General features: G+C 37.8%; 2 protein-coding genes across 2 annotated transcripts in view; both read right to left on the minus strand.

Annotated features, from left to right (window-relative positions):
* Positions 1-22500, minus strand: part of sdcbp (syndecan binding protein (syntenin)) — a 261455-nt gene that overhangs the window by 106746 nt on the left and 132209 nt on the right. The window lies entirely within an intron of this gene.
* nsmaf (neutral sphingomyelinase (N-SMase) activation associated factor) overlaps positions 912-22500 on the minus strand; it is a 33699-nt gene continuing 12110 nt past the window's right edge. The window contains exons 18-31 of the mRNA XM_079864981.1: positions 21205-21325; positions 19640-19771; positions 19521-19563; positions 18460-18620; positions 15401-15509; positions 15258-15316; positions 13877-13941; positions 13475-13542; positions 13227-13350; positions 10047-10130; positions 7100-7250; positions 6743-6845; positions 6489-6601; positions 912-2555 (exon numbers count right to left, since the gene is read on the minus strand). Of these exons, the coding sequence (XP_079721107.1) occupies positions 2461-2555; positions 6489-6601; positions 6743-6845; positions 7100-7250; positions 10047-10130; positions 13227-13350; positions 13475-13542; positions 13877-13941; positions 15258-15316; positions 15401-15509; positions 18460-18620; positions 19521-19563; positions 19640-19771; positions 21205-21325 (1428 nt within the window). The 3' untranslated portion in view covers positions 912-2460. The remainder of the gene's footprint in view (positions 2556-6488; positions 6602-6742; positions 6846-7099; positions 7251-10046; positions 10131-13226; positions 13351-13474; positions 13543-13876; positions 13942-15257; positions 15317-15400; positions 15510-18459; positions 18621-19520; positions 19564-19639; positions 19772-21204; positions 21326-22500) is intronic.

Consider the following 22500-nt stretch of genomic DNA (forward strand, 5'->3'; position numbering starts at 1 on the left):
ATTTATATGCGGTTTAATGTTGATGATCGTGTTATTTTACACATGCTATCAATTGTTTCTGTTTCTTTTTCGCATGTTTGATCAGGAGACTCAGTTCTCTTTCAGAAGATGTGTATCAGGAATTATCCGTCAATGGCAGGGAAAGAGTTAATATATGAAATAATATCATTTCATTAGATACCACAATATCAAGGTAGAATAGTTCAGGTAGGTTTATTTCTGAAGATCAATTTCTATATCGAAAAAAGTCTCCCTGTAGTCAATTTTATCCCTTAAAGCTCATCTTTGATCACCAAAATTACATATTTAAATGTTATTTCCTTGAATTTATTTTTCATCATGCCATAAAATATCTTGACTGTAACTCGACACCCTTGCCTCATTTAGTATGCGTGGTTCTATGAATATGCAAATGAGCCCCGCCCTCCACTCCCTCACTCAGCTCAGAGATCCACTGGTTGACGATCACACGTTGATCTGATTGGTTACAAGGTAGTTTGTGACGTCAGAAACACCAGCGATTTCAAAGCGTGTTTTTGAGACTGTCTTTGGTTCACTGCAGTTTTAAGGAGGAAATACTCAGCAATGCTGTCGACTTATGAACTTACACATGCTTTGTCTTAAAGCAGATTAAAACACCACATAGACATAAACAACATTAAAAGATTTATAGCTTTGGTCACAAAACGCTATTAGAACATTTCCGATCAGGTGAAAAAAATATAGCTGATTTACATTAGAAAATGTGAGATGTCAAAATGGACCCTACTAATACCAAGAAAACAATTACCAAAATTCAAATAGCAAAAATGTAAAGGTAAAGTACATAATGTTTTCATAACGTTGACACTGTTTCCTATGCAGTGACGTTAGCCAATCAGAACAGTGGCAAGCCTTAAAGGGGCGGCGCCTTAAAAGCGCATCATCTCAGAGCGAAGACTGAAAAATAATCGTTTTTCCACATCTTTTTTTTTTGTACAAAATCTTTATTAACTTTGCAAGTGAACCAGAAGGAACATATCGAAATAAAAAAACATGTCATGACCCTTTAAAACAGCTTTCTCACTGACTGTGAATGAATGCCAGTGTAGATTTACTGTGCTCGTTTGTTTACAGCGATTACAAAAAATGTAATGAAACTTTAGTTTGGCTGACAATTCCCCAGAAAAATTATAATAACTTAGACTTTTTCAACAGTTTAAATCATCACATGAACTGAACATGTCAGAGAAAACACATTTACTCAAAACCTTAACATTAATGATGAACAACAGTAACACAAATGTTACTTTGGATACACAATATTGATAAATCACTAAATTGATGATTTCCAATGATTATATCTTAACATGGTCAAATAAACCCTGCATATGTTTCCAATTACAAGTCTGTGACGTACCTATGTAATAATCAATAAATAACGTAATTTGTCACATCAGTTTTTAACACACGAAACAAAGAGAAAAGCTTTTAAAAGAAGAAACAGTTCGACGGAACGGAGAAACAAAAACTCAACAACCATTTCTAAAGTCGTTTAATTTCCAGCAGTTAAAAAACACACAGTTGAGGAGAAAAGAACAAAAACATAATATGGTAAAACATGCTAAACATTAAATATTTCAAAAATGCAATTTTTCCTAGTTAAAGGGACAGTGATAACCGTCTCGTAATAACTTGTGTGCTCATTGCATAATCCTGCGATATGAACTCGACTTCTGTAATATTTCACACACACTGAATGTTCTTCACTGAAGAGCATTTCTTCAAGGCTTATTATTATGACATAAATAACAGCGTATGAAATATACAGTTCGCATACAATATATACAAATGCATCCATAACCTGTCAACATGTAATACTATATTTCATTATATTACAGAAGGCTTTACTCTAACCTACACTTAAATATATCATCATACATAACTAGTGTAATAATTAGTATGCATATATTTGAGCTGAACATGCGAGCATAATTAAAGAGAGGGCATTAATAATAACGCTCAAGTTTATACGATTTAAAAACTAAGGCACATTAAAAAATGTTTTTGGCTCAAAATCTGCAGCAAACTTGAAGGACATTAAACATAGTCCATATATAATAACTACTTAATACTTCATAACACATCTTCTCTCGACACCTTTATTATTATTACAGAGGACTAAGAAATGTTCCGATTTATAATATTGATGATTTTTCAAGAATTGTTGCTGTTTTTATGCATGTTGAAGTGGAAACAGGACAGATGTTATACATTTATTATATAATAAAAGAAATCATTGAGCCAAATTTATCATTTGATGAGAACATTATGATTAATGTTCTTCGGTTCTAAAACACAGTAAAAATGCTAAATAATAATGTAAAACTGTTGCAGTGGATTTAAAAGCCTGCTACTGTCTCTCAAACATCGAGGATACTGAATAATGTCCATTAGAGAGTGTGTGTGTGTGTGTGTGTGTTAATACTGGTGTTTCCACAGACTGATCTGTTTATCCAGACCTCCAGTGATGATGGAGCTGCACTGATCGTTCATCCACACACACGTCACTGCGCCTGCAGGAGCACAGCACACTGGGGTTAGGGCCCTACACAGGCATCATCACTACACAGTGTCCCTACTCCCTACACAGAGCGCTGCACTAGAACGTTCCCTACACAAAGCACTGCACTCTAGAACATTCCTTACAAAGAGAGAACACTCTAGAACGTTCTCTACACGGAGCATTGCACTCTAGAACATTCCCTACACAGAGAGAACACTCTAGAACGTTCTCTACACAGAGCAATGCACTCTAGAACATTCCCTACACAGATCGCTGGACTCTAGAACGTTCTCTACACAGAGCGCTGCACTCTAGAATGTTCCCTACACAGAGAGAACACTCTAGAATGTTCTCTACACAGAGCAATGCACTCTAGAACATTCCCTACACAGAGCGCTGGACTCTAGAACATTCCCTACACAGAGAGAACACTCTAGAATGTTCTCTACACAGAGCAATGCACTCTAGAACATTCCCTACACAGAGCGCTGGACTCTAGAACGTTCTCTGCACAGAACAATGCACTCTAGAATGTTCTCTACACAGAGCAATGCACTCTAGAACATTCCCTACACAGAGAGAACACTCTAGAACGTTTTCTACACGGAGCATTGCACTCTAGAACATTCCCTACAAAGAGAGAACACTCTAGAACGTTCTCTACACAGAGCAATGCACTCTAGAATGTTCTCTACACAGAGCGCTGCACTCTAGAATGTTCCCTACACAGAGAGAACACTCTATAATGTTCTCTACACAGAGCAATGCACTCTAGAACATTCCCTACACAGAGCGCTGGACTCTAGAACGTTCCCTCAAAAGAGAGAACACTCTAGAACGTTCTCTACACAGAGCAATGCACTCTAGAACGTTTCCTACACAGAGCGCTGGACTCTAGAACGTTCTCTGCACAGAACAATGCACTCTAGAATGTTCTCTACACAGAGCGCTGCACTCTAGAACGTTCCCTACACAGAGAGAACACTCTAGAATGTTCTCTACACAGAGTAATGCACTCTAGAACATTCCCTACACAGAGCGCTGGACTCTAGAACGTTCTCTGCACAGAACAATGCACTCTAGAATGTTCTCTACATAGAGCAATGCACTCTAGAACATTCCCTACACAGAGCGCTGGACTCTAGAACGTTCTCTGCACAGAACAATGCACTCTAGAATGTTCTCTACACAGAGAGAACACTCTATAATGTTCTCTACACAGAGCAATGCACTCTAGAACATTCCCTACACAGAGCGCTGGACTCTAGAACGTTCCCTCAAAAGAGAGAACACTCTAGAACGTTCTCTGCACAGAGCAATGCACTCTAGAACGTTTCCTACACAGAGCGCTGGACTCTAGAACGTTCTCTGCACAGAACAATGCACTCTAGAATGTTCTCTACACAGAGCGCTGCACTCTAGAACGTTCCCTACACAGAGAGAACACTCTAGAATGTTCTCTACACAGAGCAATGCACTCTAGAACATTCCCTACACAGAGCGCTGGACTCTAGAACGTTCTCTGCACAGAACAATGCACTCTAGAATGTTCTCTACATAGAGCAATGCACTCTAGAACATTCCCTACACAGAGCGCTGGACTCTAGAACGTTCTCTGCACAGAACAATGCACTCTAGAATGTTCTCTACACAGAGCAATGCACTCTAGAACATTCCCTACACAGAGCGCTGGACTCTAGAACGTTCTCTGCACAGAACAATGCACTCTAGAATGTTCTCTACACAGAGCAATGCACTCTAGAACATTCCCTACACAGAGCGCTGGACTCTAGAACGTTCTCTGCACAGAACAATGCACTCTAGAACGTTCTCTACACAGAGCGCTGCACTCTAGAATGTTCCCTACAAAGAGAGAACACTCTAGAATGTTCTCTACACAGAGCGCTGCACTCTAGAATGTTCCCTACAAAGAGAGAACACTCTAGAATGTTCTCTACACAGAGCGCTGCACTCTAGAACGTTCCCTACACAGAGCATTGCACTCTAGAATGTTCCCTACACAGAGCATTGCACTCTAGAATGTTCCCTACACAGAGCGCTGCACTCTAGAACATTCTCTACACAGAGCACTACACTCTAGAATGGGTGTGTGTGTGTATGTGTGTGTTTACCTGAATGAGCAGCAGGGATCTTGTGGATGACACTCTAGAACATTCCCTACACAACAGAGCGCTGCACTCTAGAACATTCCCTACACAGAGCAATGCACTCTAGAACATTCCCTACACAGAGCGCTGGACTCTAGAACGTTCTCTACACAGAGCGCTGCACTCTAGAACGTTCCCTACACAGAGAGAACACTCTAGAATATTCTCTACACAGAGCAATGCACTCTAGAACATTCCCTACACAGAGCACTGGACTCTAGAACGTTCTCTGCACAGAACAATGCACTCTAGAATGTTCTCTACACAGAGCAATGCACTCTAGAACATTCTCTACACAGAGCACTACACTCTAGAATGGGTGTGTGTGTATGTGTGTGTTTACCTGAATGAGCAGCAGGGATCTTGTGGATGACACTCTAGAACATTCCCTACACAACAGAGCGCTGCACTCTAGAACATTCCCTACACAGGGTGCTGCACTCTAGAACATCCTCTACACAGAGCAATGCACTCTAGAACATTCCCTACACAGAGCGCTGGACTCTAGAACGTTCTCTACACAGAGCGCTGCACTCTAGAACGTTCCCTACACAGAGAGAACACTCTAGAATATTCTCTACACAGAGCAATGCACTCTAGAACATTCCCTACACAGAGCACTGGACTCTAGAACGTTCTCTGCACAGAACAATGCACTCTAGAATGTTCTCTACACAGAGCAATGCACTCTAGAACATTCCCTACACAGAGCGCTGGACTCTAGAATGTTCTCTGCACAGAACAATGCACTCTAGAATGTTCTCTACACAGAGAGAACACTCTAGAACATTCTCTACACAGAGCAATGCACTCTAGAATATTCCCTACACAGAGCGCTGGACTCTAGAACGTTCTCTACACAGAGCGCTGCACTCTAGAATGTTCCCTACAAAGAAAGAAAACTTTAGAACGTTCTCTACACATAGCGTTGCACTCTAGAACATTCCCTACAAAGAGAGAACACTCTAGAATGTTCTCTACACAGAGCGCTGCACTCTAGAATGTTCCCTACAAAGAAAGAAAACTTTAGAACGTTCTCTACACATAGCGTTGCACTCTAGAACATTCCCTACAAAGAGAGAACACTCTAGAATGTTCTCTACACAGAGCGCTGCACTCTAGAATGTTCCCTACAAAGAAAGAAAACTTTAGAACGTTCTCTACACATAGCGTTGCACTCTAGAACATTCCCTACAAAGAGAGAACACTCTAGAACGTTCTCTGCACAGAACAATGCACTCTAGAACGTTCTCTACACAGAGCGCTGCACTCTAGAATGTTCCCTACAAAGAGAGAACACTCTAGAATGTTCTCTACACAGAGCGCTGCACTCTAGAATGTTCCCTACAAAGAGAGAACACTCTAGAATGTTCTCTACACAGAGCGCTGCACTCTAGAATGTTCCCTACACAGAGCGCTGCACTCTAGAACGTTCTCTACACAGAGCACTACACTCTAGAATGTGTGTGTGTGTTTACCTGAATGAGCAGCAGGGATCTTGTGGATGACACTCTAGAACATTCCCTACACAACAGAGCGCTGCACACTAGAACATTCCCTACACAGGGTGCTGCACTCTAGAACATCCTCTACACAGAGCAATGCACTCTAGAATGTTCCCTACTCAGAGCACTGCACTCTAGAACGTTCCCTACACAACAGAGCGCTGCACTCTAGAACGTTCCCTACACAGAGCGCTGCACTCTAGAACGTGTGTGTGTGTGTGTGTGTGTGTGTGTGTGTGTGTGTGTGTGTGTGTGTGTGTGTGTGTTTACCTGAGTGAGCAGCAGGGATCTTGTGGATGACTTTGCTGCTGAGGAGGTTCCACACACTGAGATCTCCTGATGTCCCTCCAGACAACACAGTGTTTCCATCCCAGCAGAAGCACCTACAGGAACAACACAAGTTACACAACGCCTTCACTCGAGACACTGAGACTTTTATATATAAATAACACATTTTTCTTAAATATAAACATGCATGTGTTTGTATTTATTTGGGACACAGCTCTACTGTGTGTTCTGGTCACCTCTGCTCCTGCTCGGCGTGCACAGTAGCGATGAGCATTCCTGTCTGCACATCTGTCACCGCCAAACACGAGTCCTCGCCAACACTCAAGATATGCCTGCTGTCTGAACACACACACACACACAGTGTGTGAAACCACACAAGACACACACACAAGCACTCACACACAAGCACTCACACACAAGCACTCACAAACTCACTCACTCACTCACACACTCACTCACTCACTCACTCACTCACTCACTCACTCACTCACTCACTCACTCACTCACTCACTCACTCACTCACACACACACTCACACACACACTCACACACACACTCACACGCTAACTCTCAAACACACACACTCACACTCACCAGGACTGAAGGCCAGCTGGTGGATCCTCCCAGTATGGCAGCTGAGCTGGTTGAGAGGCACAGGACTGGTCACGTCCCACACAGTGAGAGTTCCTTCTTTAGTGCCCGTCGCCATCAGTGTTCCAGCAGGGCTGAGGTCTAAAGAGTTGACCTGCGCACACGTGTGTGTGTATACACACATTAGATAAACCTTAACATTTCATAACACACAATAATATAAAGGCACTTTTCTCGAATAGGTTACAAACAGGAGAACAAAACGTGCGTCCCAATTCACTATCCACTATTCTACGCTGTTCTGGAGTATCAGTAGTGTGAGTAGTGCGTTCACACTGACAATTCCTGACACGAATAGTGCACTTTAAATTAGGGATGCACGATATATCATCCACCATATCGGTATCGGCCTGATAAGAAAATGTGTCCGATATATTAAAGCCGATAAATAATGTATTATTTCCCTCAGCTGAGACTCTTCAGATGCGACTGTTCAACATGATGGGTTTGAGTTGCTTGAAATATGATTGGAATCACTTCAAAAAAGGAAAATACAGTAAAGTGCAACATGTGTCATATCGGCTACATAAAATCATTATAATTGTGTGTTTGAGATGTGGATTTTAATGGTGAGACTTTTGTTTTTGTAATCAAGCTCTCAAAAATTATATAAAAACTTGATTTAGATTTATCGGCCAATATATCGGTTATCGGCTTTCAAATGTAAAGAATTATCGGTTATCGGTATCGGCCAAAATGTTCATATCAGTGCATCCCTACTTTAAATGCTAAAAAAAAAAAAACACTAAATAAAACTGTGTGGAATGTTGGACACTTCATGCACTCGACTGCCGCAGCTTTATAAAGTTCATAGAGGGCACACGTGTACTAATTTTTGAATTATTATATTTTACATTTGAATCACTTGTTTTAATTTTGTGTGCAACACTGCATGACCTTTTCTAAAACTGTGGCATGTGACACTTTATCCAGCATCAGCATTCTGGGAGACACTTCAGCTCTTACAGTGCGTTCATCAAGCTCAACCAATCAGCATTTATAAAGAACATCCTTTCTCTGATACTAATAGACCACATCTGACTGCAAACCCAAGTCTTCTGGGATCTATTGTCGTAGGACAAAATGGTGTTAGCATTACGTCATATTTGCCCCAAATCAAAGTTAATAAACACTCAAAGCTGAAATATTGAGCATTTTTCAGCATTCGGCTTGTGTTCTTGTAGCTTGAATAAAGTCTATAGAGAAAATCTTTCAGTTTGAGCCGTTTTATCAAACAACTAACTTCAAACTTTGATGATTTCTCTGTGTGATCGCTGTGTGATCTTTAATCACGGCTAGTTGTCTTGATCATCTTAAAGTATTCAATAAAATCTCACGGTGTAAATAGCGGGGTTCAGAGACTTCGGTCACACTTTACAATAAGGTTCATTAGATAACATGAGTTAATGCATTAACCCTCTGATGGTCCTCGGTCATTTCTGACCGAATAATTTTCTGTTTTGAAATTTTAAAAATCACAGCTTCATCGGAAGGTTATGAAACTTGGTGACTTTTCTGGCATTAGGTATGTGAATACAAAAAAAAAATTGAGGTCATGATCCGAGCATGCTAAGTGGTCGTAAAAAAATTAGTTATGATTTTGGTCTTCGGTCAAAATTACCCCCATAGGAAATGAATGGGAAATTGACAAAAACACAAAAATTCTCTACAAATCAGCCACGATGCAGAAAAAAAATGCTCAGCAATGAAGGGGTGAAGCTCTAAAACATCAAGAGTGAAAAACATAACATAATTAATAATTATAATTAATATATGTATATATAATTAATATAATAATTATTAAAATTATTAAAATAATAATTAATAAAATGTTATAATAATAATAATAATTCATTTAATAATTCATTACATTTATATAGCGCTTTTCTCGACACTCAAAGCGCTTTACATAGATGGGGGAATCTCCTCAACCACCACCAATGTGCAGCATCCACCTGGATGATGCGACGGCAGCCATATTGCGCCAGAACGCCCTCCACACACCAGCTAATATATATTATAAACCTTGGCAAAAAGTATTATTTGAGAATTTCTAAAAAAATACATTCAATCCACATCTTAAAAGTAAGTAATTTGGTCCAAAAACAACTAGAATTCACAAACATCTCCATTTAGAGCTATACAGGCATCTAGTGGTAAACCCATGCAATATCATGTTTTATTTAATTTTATGATTAATAAATTGATGAATTATTTTTTATTTTATTTTTTTTTTGAAAAGCCTAGTCTCTATTTTACCCGAAAATATTGCATAGAATTTTTTTTTTTAAATCAAAAAAAAAAAAATCATTATTTTCAATGGCAAAAAATGGACTATAAATATTGCATAAATATTAATAAGTTCAATCAAATTGTCTCAAAATTCTAAATTAAAAAGAATAAATATTATAGAACAAAAATAAATTGCATTGGTTTTTACTGGGATGGAGGAAGTTTCATTTTTAGGTGTCCGGTCATTTATGACCGGGAAGGCCCCCAGTGTGACTGCTAAACGAAGACCATCAGAGGTTTAACTATCATGAACTAACAAGAGCGATACATTTGATACAGTGTTTATTAATCTTTGTTAAATAATAATCCAGCTGTTCAGTGTGTGTTCATGTTAGTTCACAGTGCATTAACTAATGTTAACAAATACAACCTTTGATTTGAATACCATATTAGTAAATGTTAACATTAATATGAACTTAGATTAATAAATGCTGTAGAAGTGTTGTTCATTAGTTCATGTTAATGTTAATTGTAAAGTGCGACGAGACTTATATCTCTACTGTTGCACAGCTCTTCTGAGAAGTGCCGAACACACACGGCGAGTTGTACGCCAGCTCAGTTTGTGTATATCGCAGTGTTTAAGATGCTCGGCACAAACCCCGGCCTCGTGCTCAAACTCAGCCAGCGGATCGAACCCGGAGCGTTTATTACTGGAGACGTCGGCTGGGACACACTTCCAGATCTGTGGAGGAAACAGAGAACGCGTCAACACAACTCAGTATTACCAGATGGAAAGAAAAGAAAATTAGTTGGAAAATGTGGTAATGTTTTACTAACGTGTTATAATGCATTATATCTTTTCATAAATAATTATAACCAAGGTTAAAATGCATTATAATTAGTGCTGGGCAACGATTAAGTTTGTGTTTACATAATATATGTGTGTATTGCGTATAATTATTATTTTGAATATATGTGACACGGGTTTATCTGTGGAAATAACAACAATACATTGTGTGGGTCAAAATTATCGATTTTTTCTTTAATGCCAAAAATCATTAGGCTATTAAAGTAAAGATCATGTTCCATGAAGATATTATGTAAATTTCCTACCGTAAATATATAAAACGTTTATTTTTTGTGAGTGAATGCAACAAAATCTCCAACATAAATGAACAACTTTAAAGGAGATTTTCGATTTCTTTGCACCCTCAGATTCCAGATCTTCATATAGTCATATCTCGGACAATCCATGGACTATTCCATCAATGGAAAGCTTATTTATTCAGCTTTTGGATGATGTATAAATCTCAATTTCATAAAATTGACCCTTGTTTTGTAGTCCAGGGTCACATATATAAGTACACACATATACATGTATATGTTTAATAAATATTTGTATGTATATAGTGTATATCTATTTATACATATATTATATTATATATATATAAATAACACATTTTTCTTAAATATATACACACGCATGTATGTGTATTTTGGATTTGATTAATCGTTGCCCAGCACTAATTATAATACACTGCAGATACAGAACTGAAGGGTCATGAGCATCTATTGTCTCCGTTCTTCTTCTTCTATGAGTCTATGGCAGAAGCGCTTGTGGGAGAATGATGAAATTTGGTACACAAACAGAGGACAGTCTGAACACGAACCACACCAAATTTGGAGTCTCTAACTCATTCCCTCTAGCGCCACCAACTGTCCAAATTTGCACTTACGTTTGTGCTAATAGCTTTTAAACCAGAAGGGCTGCAAACAATCTAATCTTTCGAACTCGTCCTGGACCGTTTGTCCGGTTCTCACCAAGAACATATTAAAAGCTTTTTGAAAGACCCAACCCATAATGTGCAAACGGATTTGACGGTCAGGAGATATGAAAAATGGCTATTTTTGCCTATACCCGAGTCGAACAATACCCAATTTTCCCATATCGACCATTTGCTGTCGGCCATCTTGAATTTTGCCGTAAAATGCTGTATTTTATGAATGTATTAGCATATTTTTATGAAACTTGCTATGTCATCATGCGCTGAATACCCGAAAAGTAGAGACAACAAAATGTATAATGAAATTAAAAACATATAAATTCTCACAGCTTTCGATTAGTTTAGCCTATATTAATAAAACTGACTCCTTGAGTCACACAGAGAACAAGGACACCAATCATGGACACAGCACCACCAACTGGTCAAAGGTCATGAGCAATTAAATCATATTACTAGTGATTATACTCATATATCTTCATCTGTTCTGTCTGAAATCATCTAAAAATGTCTTTAATTACTCATCGTTGGTCTGAAGCTCATAACTCTTGCCTTTTCGTGTTCGGCTCACAACAAACAAACAATCTGAGATTGGTTGTCTGTCATTCGTTTAAATGCATTATACTTTCTAAAAGTGTGTTCTATAAATAGATAAATAGAAAATTAGTGCTGTCAATCGATTAAAAAAATTAACTCGATTAATCAACTTTTTTTCTGATTAATCGCAATTAAAAACACTTACGTTTTTATTGGTTTCTATTTAGTTTAAATATTGTATAATGTAATAATTTTACTGCATTACTGTAGAGACAACATAAAGACAGTATATTTTAATTACTTGTTTAATGGCATCTTTTTATGAATGAAAGTCAGAATCAGTAGGCGCGTTTCCATTACAGATTTGCGCAAAACTTTTGCGATTTTTTCTAAATGTCGACAAAAAAACTATCGCGAAATGACGGCGTTTCCATTAACCGATGTTATGCGACTAAAACTTACGTTTTTCCTCTCGCGATCAGTAAAATCATTCCAAAAACCATGGCAACGGACCTTGATAGGATTATGTACTATATGTACCCAGCCACTGCACTGGCCATTATTATTAATGGAAGGAGATGTTATCTCGAGTGTTTTAAAGGCACTTTTCTCGAATAGTTTCTCGAGTGTACGAGTGTTTTCCAAGCATTAATGGTGAGGAACGACCCTTATTATACTTGAGAGCGGCACATAAGAGGTGTTTCTGGGTGTTTCTCCCTCAGTTCTGCTTCGAGGTCTTGATTGTGGCATTTATTTGAGGTTTAGAATCCATTATTCCTGTAATTCTTTTGTCTTATATGAATTTAATAAAGAGCTCTGTCTCGTATTCTGTCCAAACACACCGCGTCGTCTACGTCAGCTGACCTGTAAATGTGCAAAAACTGTTTCGATTGCAGTTTTGCGAAATATTTATTTTTCGAATTGCCTGAAAAACCTCCTCATGCGAGCGGAAAAACTTTTTGGCGATAAATGCGAGTTTTTGCGAAATTGACGTGTTTCCATTGGGCGTATTTTCAATTTTCAATTTCAATTTGCGCAATCTGAAGGGTAATGGAAACGCGGCTACTGATACTAATACAGATATTGATGTCGGGCTAAAAAAATTCCCCCAATTTTTAGCATTAATTATAGCCATTCAACATACAGTGTAATTAAAAACTAACAATTTTTTAACATTTATTAGGCTTCAAATATTAAATATTTGAACACGTTAAACTAAACAAAAATGAAGCGCATGTGTTAACGTGTTAATGTTGACAGCCCTGATTATAATGCATTATAACTGTGGTTACAATTACTCATGAGACCACGATGCATTATAAGGAGCATCTCAAGGCATAATCAATGCATTAAAATACTTTTATAATGCATTATATATTAAGGTTTAAGTGTTACCGAATATGCAACTACAACTTTACTGATGATGCTTCTGAAATTTTTAAACACTTGGTACCAAGTAAACAGGTTTAGTCATCCTTAAATGTTAGGCAAGGAAGCAAACTAGGCTAAAATGAGAAGACCTTCACAGTCGAGTCCCAGGATGCCGTGTAAAGTCTGTCGTCCCTCCAGCAAATATGGCTGACCGCATCATCATGACCCATCAGAGTCTCCTGCCTTCTTCCATACGCTATCGAGTAAAAATACCTGAGACAGGGATCCAAGAGGAGGTGGAGAGAGAAAAGGGGAGAGCGAGTGAAAACTATGAGGAATGTGTTAAAGTGACTTCAGAATTGCAGGGATATGATTGTGGTGAGTGTATAAATCTTACACATTATTGTCCCAGGACGAGCACACGACGATCTCATCATCGGGCAGCATCAGGCAGGAGGACAGCGCCTTCAGTTCAAGAGTGTGTTTCAGTCAGAGGGCAGATAAGCTCTTATTCACTGTGGCTGCTGTACACGGGCTCCAGAAAGCATTCGCCACACGTACATGTAAAAGTTCAAGTGTTCTCATAAAGTATGTCTCAAAGGGTCCTATTGTGGCCTTTTACAAACTCTTGATTTTGCTTTTTTGGGGTGAACTAGAATAGGTTACGCATTGTTAGAAAACGCATTATTTTTCACATATTTTACATTATTACAGCTCCTCTCTCCCGACTTTGATTTTAAGTGTAGCTTATGTTTCCAAATACTTTTTGGGGCCACTGCGTCTTCGCTAAAGAGCTTACCATGTTGGAGAAGGACACGCTTCTTTGCAGGCCATTCTCTTTGGAGAACATCTTCAGTGTAGAGTCTACATGAGGATACAATATGTGTTAATTCATGTTAGCAATGTGCTAAATTATGCTAGCAACATGTTAAAAAATGTTAGCAATGTGCTAATCCATACTAGATATATGTTAACAATGTGCAAAGTCATGCTAGAAACAGATTAACAATGTGCTAAATCATGTTGATAACAGGCTGAAACATGTTAACAACATGATAAAACACGCAAGAAATGTGCTAATTTATACTAGCAACGTGTTAAAACATGCTAGAAATGTGCTAATTCATGCTGGAAGCATGCCAACAATGTCTTAAATCATGTTAGCAACATGATAAAACAAGCTAGCAATGTACAAAATCATGCTATACACAATAAAAATGTGTTAATTCATGCTTGCAATATGTCAGCAATGTGTTAATTCATTGCTAAAACGTTAATATGCAAAGTCATGCTAGTAGTGGAGCGGCTAAGTGCTTATGTTTGGCAGAATCGTTCAGTTTATGATACAAGCATGAAAATTGGCATGAGCAGTCTCTGATGGTCACTTGACAATAAGCCACCTACAGCTACTTGAAATTTCAAGATGGCGGCCATTTTTCAAGATGGCCACCACCTTAGTGGAGCAATTAGTGGAGCAATCTTGAAAAATGGCCGCCATCTTGAAATTTCAAGTAGCTGTGGGTGGCTTATTGTCTAGTGACCATCAGAGACTGCTCATGCCAATTTTCATGCTTGTATCACCAAATAAACCACTATATCACTTAACTGCTCCACTAAGGTGTCGGCCATCTTGAAAAATGGCCGCCATCTTGAAATTTCAAGTAGCTGTGGGTGGCTTATTGTCTAGTGACCATCAGAGACTGCTCATGCCAATTTTCATGCTTGTATCACCAAATAAACCACTATATCACTTAACTGCTCCACTAAGGTGTCGGCCATCTTGAAAAATGGCCGCCATCTTGAAATTTCAAGTAGCTGTGGGTGGCTTATTGTCTAGTGACCATCAGAGACTCCTCATGCCAATTTTCATGCTTGTATCACCAAATAAACCACTATATCACTTAACTGCTCCACTAAGGTGTCGGCCATCTTGAAAAATGTAAAATCTTGAAATTTCAAGTGGCTCGGACAATTTTCTTGTCAAGTGACCCATCAGAGACTGCTCATGCCAATTTTCACTCTTGCATCATAAACTGAACGATTATATCTAATTTATGCTAACAACATGTTAAACATGTTAGCATTGTGCTAACATTATATTACAGTTCTGAGAAATCAATCAGAGGAATTTATGGCTGTCTCTCACAGACTTGAGACTAAATAACGGAGAGATTCCTGACCTTGAGAAGTGGAGAAGATGGCATCTCCACTGAGGGTCACAGCGACGCCTGTTACTGCCCTGCAGAAGCACGACACCAGCGTCAGAAGCAGCTCTCGCTAACCATCTCTTCTCAAACACACAACCACACCAACAGATACTCACTCCTTGTGTATTTTGTAGGAAGACTGCAACACAAGTTTGTTCATGTTGCTCCAGGCCATTCTCCTACTCTCCTCAGTCAGGTCCTCGAACGAGTCCATACTCGGAGACACTGTATTTCAGATTAAAATAGAGTCAAGGCCTTTAAAATAAACGTTTTAAGTGAGAATAGTGCCAGGAGGCGTATGTCATAGTGTGTAACTCCCTATAAACACACAGAGAGGCTTTTGGATTCGCCAGTTGTTGTTTTTTAGACATAATTTCTTACTTGTATTATGTTTTGCATTTAGATTCACATTTGTAAATTCTAAAAGACTACTTTTTGTCCAGGTTTAGATCTTTTTCTGTTAGATAAGTATAAGGTTTTGCATTACGATTACAATCAAACATTACAATTTTGTTAGAAATTGAGATTAACCCCTTCATTGCTGTGTTTTTTTTGTTTTTTTTGCATCATGGCTGATTCATAGTTCACACCAACAAAAGACTCTGAGTTTTCGTATTTTTTTGTATTGTTTTTGTTTTATATCTTGCAATTCTGACATCTTTTCTCAGAATTGTGAGATATAAACTCACAATTGTGAGACATAAAGTCCAATTGTAAGGAATTTATTTTAATTTTTTTACCTCAGAATAGTTTTTATCTCACAATTCTGACTTTATAACACGCAATTGCGACTATTTCTCAGAATTGCGACTTTATATCTCAGAATTGCGACTTTATATCTCGCAATTGCGACTATTTCTCATAATTGCGACTTTATATCATGCAATTCTGACTTTATAACACGCAATTGCGACTATTTCTCAGAATTGCGACTTTATATCATGCAATTCTGACTTTATAACACGCAATTGCGACTTTATTTCTCAGAATTGCGACTTTATATCTTGCAATTGCAACTTTATTTCTCAGAATTGCGACTATTTCTCACAATTCTGACTTCATATCTCGCAATTCTGAGAAAAAAAGTCACAATTCTGACTTTATATCTCGCAATTGCGACTTTATTTCTCAGAATTGCGACTTTATATCTCGCAATCGCGACTATTTCTCAGAATTGCGACTTTATATCTTGCAATTGCAACTTTATTTCTCAGAATTGAGACTTTATATCATGCAATTCTGACTTTATAACACGCAATTGCGACTTTATTTCTCAGAATTGCGACTTTATATCTTGCAATTGCAACTTTATTTCTCAGAATTGCGACTATTTCTCACAATTCTGACTTCATATCTCGCAATTCTGAGAAAAAAAGTCACAATTCTGACTTTATAACACGCAATTGCGACTTTATTTCTCAGAATTGTGACTTTATATCTCGCAATTGCGACTTTATTTCTCAGAATTGCGACTTTATATCTTGCAATTGCAACTTTATTTCTCAGAATTGCGACTATTTCTCACAATTCTGACTTCATATCTCGCAATTCTGAGAAAAAAAGTCACAATTCTGACTTTATAACACGCAATTGCGACTTTATTTCTCAGAATTGCGACTTTATATCATGCAATTCTAACTTTATAACACGCAATTGCGACTTTATTTCTCAGAATTGCGACTTTATATCTTGCAATTGCAACTTTATTTCTCAGAATTGCGACTATTTCTCACAATTCTGACTTCATATCTCGCAATTCTGAGAAAAAAAGTCACAATTCTGACTTTATATCTCGCAATTGCGACTTTATTTCTCAGAATTGCGACTTTATATCTCGCAATCGCGACTATTTCTCAGAATTGCGACTATTTCTCACAATTCTGATTTCATATCTGGCAATTCTGAGAAAAAAAGTCACAATTCTGACTTTATAACACGCAATTGCGACTTTATTTCTCAGAATTGCGACTTTATATCTTGCAATTGCAACTTTATTTCTCAGAATTGCGAGTATTTCTCACAATTCTGACTTCGTATCTCGCAATTCTGAGAAAAAAAGTCACAATTCTGACTTTATAACACGCAATTGCGACTTTATTTCTCAGAATTGCGACTTTATATCTTGCAATTGCAACTTTATTTCTCAGAATTGCGACTATTTCTCACAATTCTGACTTCATATCTCGCAATTCTGAGAAAAAAAGTCACAATTCTGACTTTATAACACGCAATTGCGACTTTATTTCTCAGAATTGTGACTTTATATCTCGCAATTGCGACTTTATTTCTCAGAATTGTGACTTTATATCTCGCAATTGCAACTTTATTTCTCAGAATTGCGACTATTTCTCACAATTCTGACTTCATATCTCGCAATTCTGAGAAAAAAAAGTCACAATTCTGACTTTATAACACGCAATTGCGACTTTATTTCTCAGAATTGCGACTTTATATCATGCAATTCTAACTTTATAACACGCAATTGCGACTTTATTTCTCAGAATTGCGACTTTATATCTTGCAATTGCAACTTTATTTCTCAGAATTGCGACTATTTCTCACAATTCTGACTTCATATCTCGCAATTCTGAGAAAAAAAGTCACAATTCTGACTTTATAACACGCAATTGCGACTTTATTTCTCAGAATTGCGACTTTATATCTAGCAATTGCGACTATTTCTCAGAATTGCGACTTTATATCTCGCAATCGCGACTATTTCTCAGAATTGCGACTTTATTTCTCACAATTCTGATTTCATATCTGGCAATTCTGAGAAAAAAAGTCACAATTCTGACTTTATAACACGCAATTGCGACTTTATTTCTCAGAATTGTGGCTTTATATCTCGCAATTGCGACTTTATTTCTCAGAATTGCGACTTTATATCTCGCAATCGCGACTATTTCTCAGAATTGCGACTTTATTTCTCACAATTCTGATTTCATATCTGGCAATTCTGAGAAAAAAAGTCACAATTCTGACTTTATAACACACAATTGTGACTTTATTTCTCGCAATTGTGAGAAAAAAAGTCAGAATTGTGAGATAAAAAGTCGCAATTATTATTATTTATTTATTATTCAGTGGCAGAAACAAGCTTCCATACTAATGCGACAAAAGTCAGCAAGTGTCATCCCTTCTTTTGCTTGTTGGACCAGGGATGCGCCGGTACCTGGCGAGAGCTCGCAGCTGCTGAGACTGACGGTCGCCGACAGGTTGTGGAAGCGAGGAGTGATCCTCTGAGGATGAGGAGTGGTGAAGAGCTGCCGTGGCGTCTGGCCAAACTCCAGTATTTGAGTTAGCATGGCTATTTTCTGATCCGTGTCCTCAATACTGCAGAAACACACACATACACACTGACAAAATGTACACTGACGAATATGAAACACAAAGAAAAATCAAAACGATTAGCTATTTAACCCTTGTGCATCAATTAAAAAAAGTTGCACTTAGGTCCATAGAGGACAAAAATGTGTCAAAAAACTTAAAAAAGTTTGAAGTTTGGGAGCACAGACTTCAGTTTGGTATCATTTTAAAGAAGACCCTTGGCAGATTATTGTTGAAGTACGAAAAAGTTAAAAAGTGAAACCAAAAAAGTTAGAGAGGTTTAAGTTTATGAAAATTATTTATGAACATTATTTTATATAAAAGATGTATTTTTTATGAAACATGCTGAACTCTAAAACTGCTAAAAAAAAAGTAAAATAAAAAAGCTAATGAATCTAAACAAGTCGTGCTCCAAATTTGAGGTTGATATCTCAAAAAATGAGCTTTCAGTGTGATGTTGTTTGGGCGCAGTACCACCTTCCCCCATTAGGTGCAGCAAAACTCCACTGGTGCAAAGAGTGGATGGGTTTGGGGTTTACAGTAGAGTTTTTCTCTCTTAAATATTGCAAACACACACACACACACACACACACAATTATAGCTGCATAACTGAAGTCTTGCCAACAGAATAAAAACCCCAGAAGAGAAAAACCTTTGAAACAAAGGGCTTCAATGGGGACTTGAGCTTAAGGTCCTGAGTGGAACTATTTTGTGTATCTGGTGCAAAATAGATTTGTTAAAGGAAATAGTAAAATTCCAATAAAAATACACACCTGTGCCAAAATATATGCAGTTGGCATCAACACAGGCAAAATAATCAACAACAAGACACTGAAAAAGACTAAAATGTCCATAAGGTCGCACAAGGGTTAATGAGAGAGAGAGATGTTAATGTATTGACGTTACCTATCGCAGTCGACTCCTCCCTCATAGGTCAACGGATGGAACACTGTAATATAGCAGACATAAAATAACATGAATAACATATTAATCCTTCATAGTGTATAATCTCCGTGTTATCGTACCGTTATGGCTGGCCACGGCCTCGCTGCCCTTCTGCTTGTACCCGAAGATCAGGTCGATCCACTCGTGCAGGTGTTCAGACACACACTGACTCTCCAGAGCCAGGCGCTGCTTCTGCAGGAAGTCGTCCGGATCTGCTCAGGGTTAGAGAGGAATAAAGCTAAAGTTATAACCACTGACATGATAGTATTTGTCGGGACAAACTTTTATGTTGGCTTAACAAAGCCTTGTTTGAACGTTAATAAGCTTCCTAGCATGTTTAATCATGTTACTAGCAAGTTTTATCATGTTGTTAGCACGTCTTAGCATTATTTAGCATTTTGCTAACATGTTAGTAGCATGTTTTTACACACTGTTACCATGAATTAACATGTAACTAACATGTCTTATCAATTGCTAACATGTTTTAGCATGTTTTAACATGTTGCTAACACGATTTAACATGTTGCTAACATGTTTCTAACACGAATTATCATGTACTTGCATGTTTAAACACATTGCTAACATGATTAAGCAAGTTGATAGTGTTTTATCAGATTGCTAGCATTATACAACATAATTTAACACATTGTTAACATTTTTTAACACGTTTCTAGTATGATTTAACTTGGTGGTAACATGTTTTAACACACTGTTAACATGTTACTAACATGTCTTACCAATTGCTGACATGTTGCGAACATGTTTTAGCATGTTGCTAACATGAACGAGCACATCGATAGCATGATTTAACATATTGCTAACATTTTTTTAACATGAATTTGAATGTTAGAAGCATGTTTAAACATGTTGCTAGCATTATTTAACATGTTTCTAACAATTTAACGTGGTGCTAACATGTCCTAAGCTGGTTGCTAGTTATTGTATAAAAGTTTTGGTGCCTTCAAAGAAAGTCTATGGGGTTTTCCGTAGTTTTGATCATTTATTTTGAGAAAACCGTAAGTCTGATTAAGATTAAATAGTGAATTTGCCCCATATCTTGACATTTTCAGCTATGATAAAAGCTAATATTCTGTAGATACCTTAATATGAACATTTTCCCAATCAAAGGGACTATAGTTTTAAAGAAATACCGGGTTCAGTCACTAGAGGGCGTGTTTTACATGCAATCACATCATCACCGCATGACACAAGCTGATTGGCTCTGCTGATCCTGCAGCCAATGAGATCGCTTGCTCATCATTTGAATAGTCTGGTTGAGTGTGTGAGCTCCTCTGAGCCCCTCCCCCTCCCCATCTCCGCCTGCCTCCATCTGATACAGCATTCATGTCTATTCACGCAGTAGCTGTATATCTTGCCGTCTTTAATGGCGTGCGTGATGTCATCGAGAAGGCGGAGCTAGCGACTAACTTACGGAAACAAGAGCGCGAGCGAACAATGGCTACAGAAGAGATGCGTTTCGTATCGGCTGTCTCGTCGTCAGAAAAGATAGATATCCCGACAGTGGACACGCTCCTGGAGGACACATTATATGAGATAAAACGATTGATTATTTTCGTTTTCGAATCACGATATCTAACGGATGGAACATCGTGTGGTCATGAGGGACAGGAGAAGGCGTGCGCACCTGACGCCCACGGAGGAAGATCAACACCTTCCACTCTTCCTCCTCCCTGCCTCCGGCCCAGATCCAAACCCAGCAGATTCTTCAGGAAACTGCTGTCACTTCCATAGAACTCAGGAATCAGCTGCACACACACACACACACACACACACACACACACACACACACACACACACACACACACATCAAATATACTATTGCAAGACTGAAAATGAAACACAGTAAGGACCTTAGCACACAGAATTACTAAAGTCCCCCTGTAGTCGATCATATTATCCCTTAAAACTCACGTTTGATCACCAAAATTACATATTTAAACGTTTTTTTACTTGAAAAATGCCTTAAAATATCTTGAATGTAGGGCTGCACGATATTGGGAAAAAAATTACATTGCGATATTTTTTCCCCAACGATATATATTGCGATATTGCGTGCCATCAATCCAGGCTAAAGTCAATAATTAGCCTACCATTCCATGATATTAATAATTTCACTAAGCAAGCTTCATTACAAGTGACAAAAAGGCCACTTAATATTTTATTCCAAAATTAGAACATATTTCTGTCAGAATTCGAAAAAAATATTTCTGTCAAAAAATCTTATTCTCTCTCTCTCTCTGTGTCTCTCTGTTTTCGGTGCTGATGCAGTGACGCGTTCATGTAAACGGCACCTAAAAGCTGTCCCAAAGAACCAGCAAAAGTAATGATTATGAATATGTAAAATATTACAATGAGACATTTTTATTGTTTATTAATAAACAAGTGTTTTCTGTAAAGATGAAGTTGACGATCTTCATCTTCGCAGTAGTGATCGCGTGGGAGAGAAATGCACTTTTCATACGGATTACATAGTTTTATTTTGTTTTGAATGGTTCTGTTTAAAATGTAATGATTTCTGTAGATAATAGATATATTTATGTATTTTTTTTAGGTGTGTGAGGCGAGTAAGCTACCTTATACGCTGAGTTTCGGTTCATGGATTCAGGCGCTGGCGCCTCCGTGTCGTGATTATGTCTGCTATATTTACTTTTTATTTATTAAATCCAGGAAATTGGATAATGAAACACTGATTAAAAGTAAGATACAATTAATACAAAACGAAATTCACTTTAAAGAAAGGCTTTGTGCTTTCTGTGTGAGGTCTCTGTGAGACTTTTAAAGCAGTCTTTTAGTGCCGCTTTCATAACGGTTGAGTCCGTAATGGAGAACTGCCACGCAACATTGTTTTTTCCTCATAAATGCAAACACGAAAAATAAAATACTTTTTAAAAAAGACAACCATCCACAACTTTATAACACT

Source organism: Squalius cephalus (assembly GCF_949319135.1).
Source record: "Squalius cephalus genome assembly, chromosome: 3".
Taxonomy (NCBI): Eukaryota; Metazoa; Chordata; class Actinopteri; order Cypriniformes; family Leuciscidae; genus Squalius; species Squalius cephalus.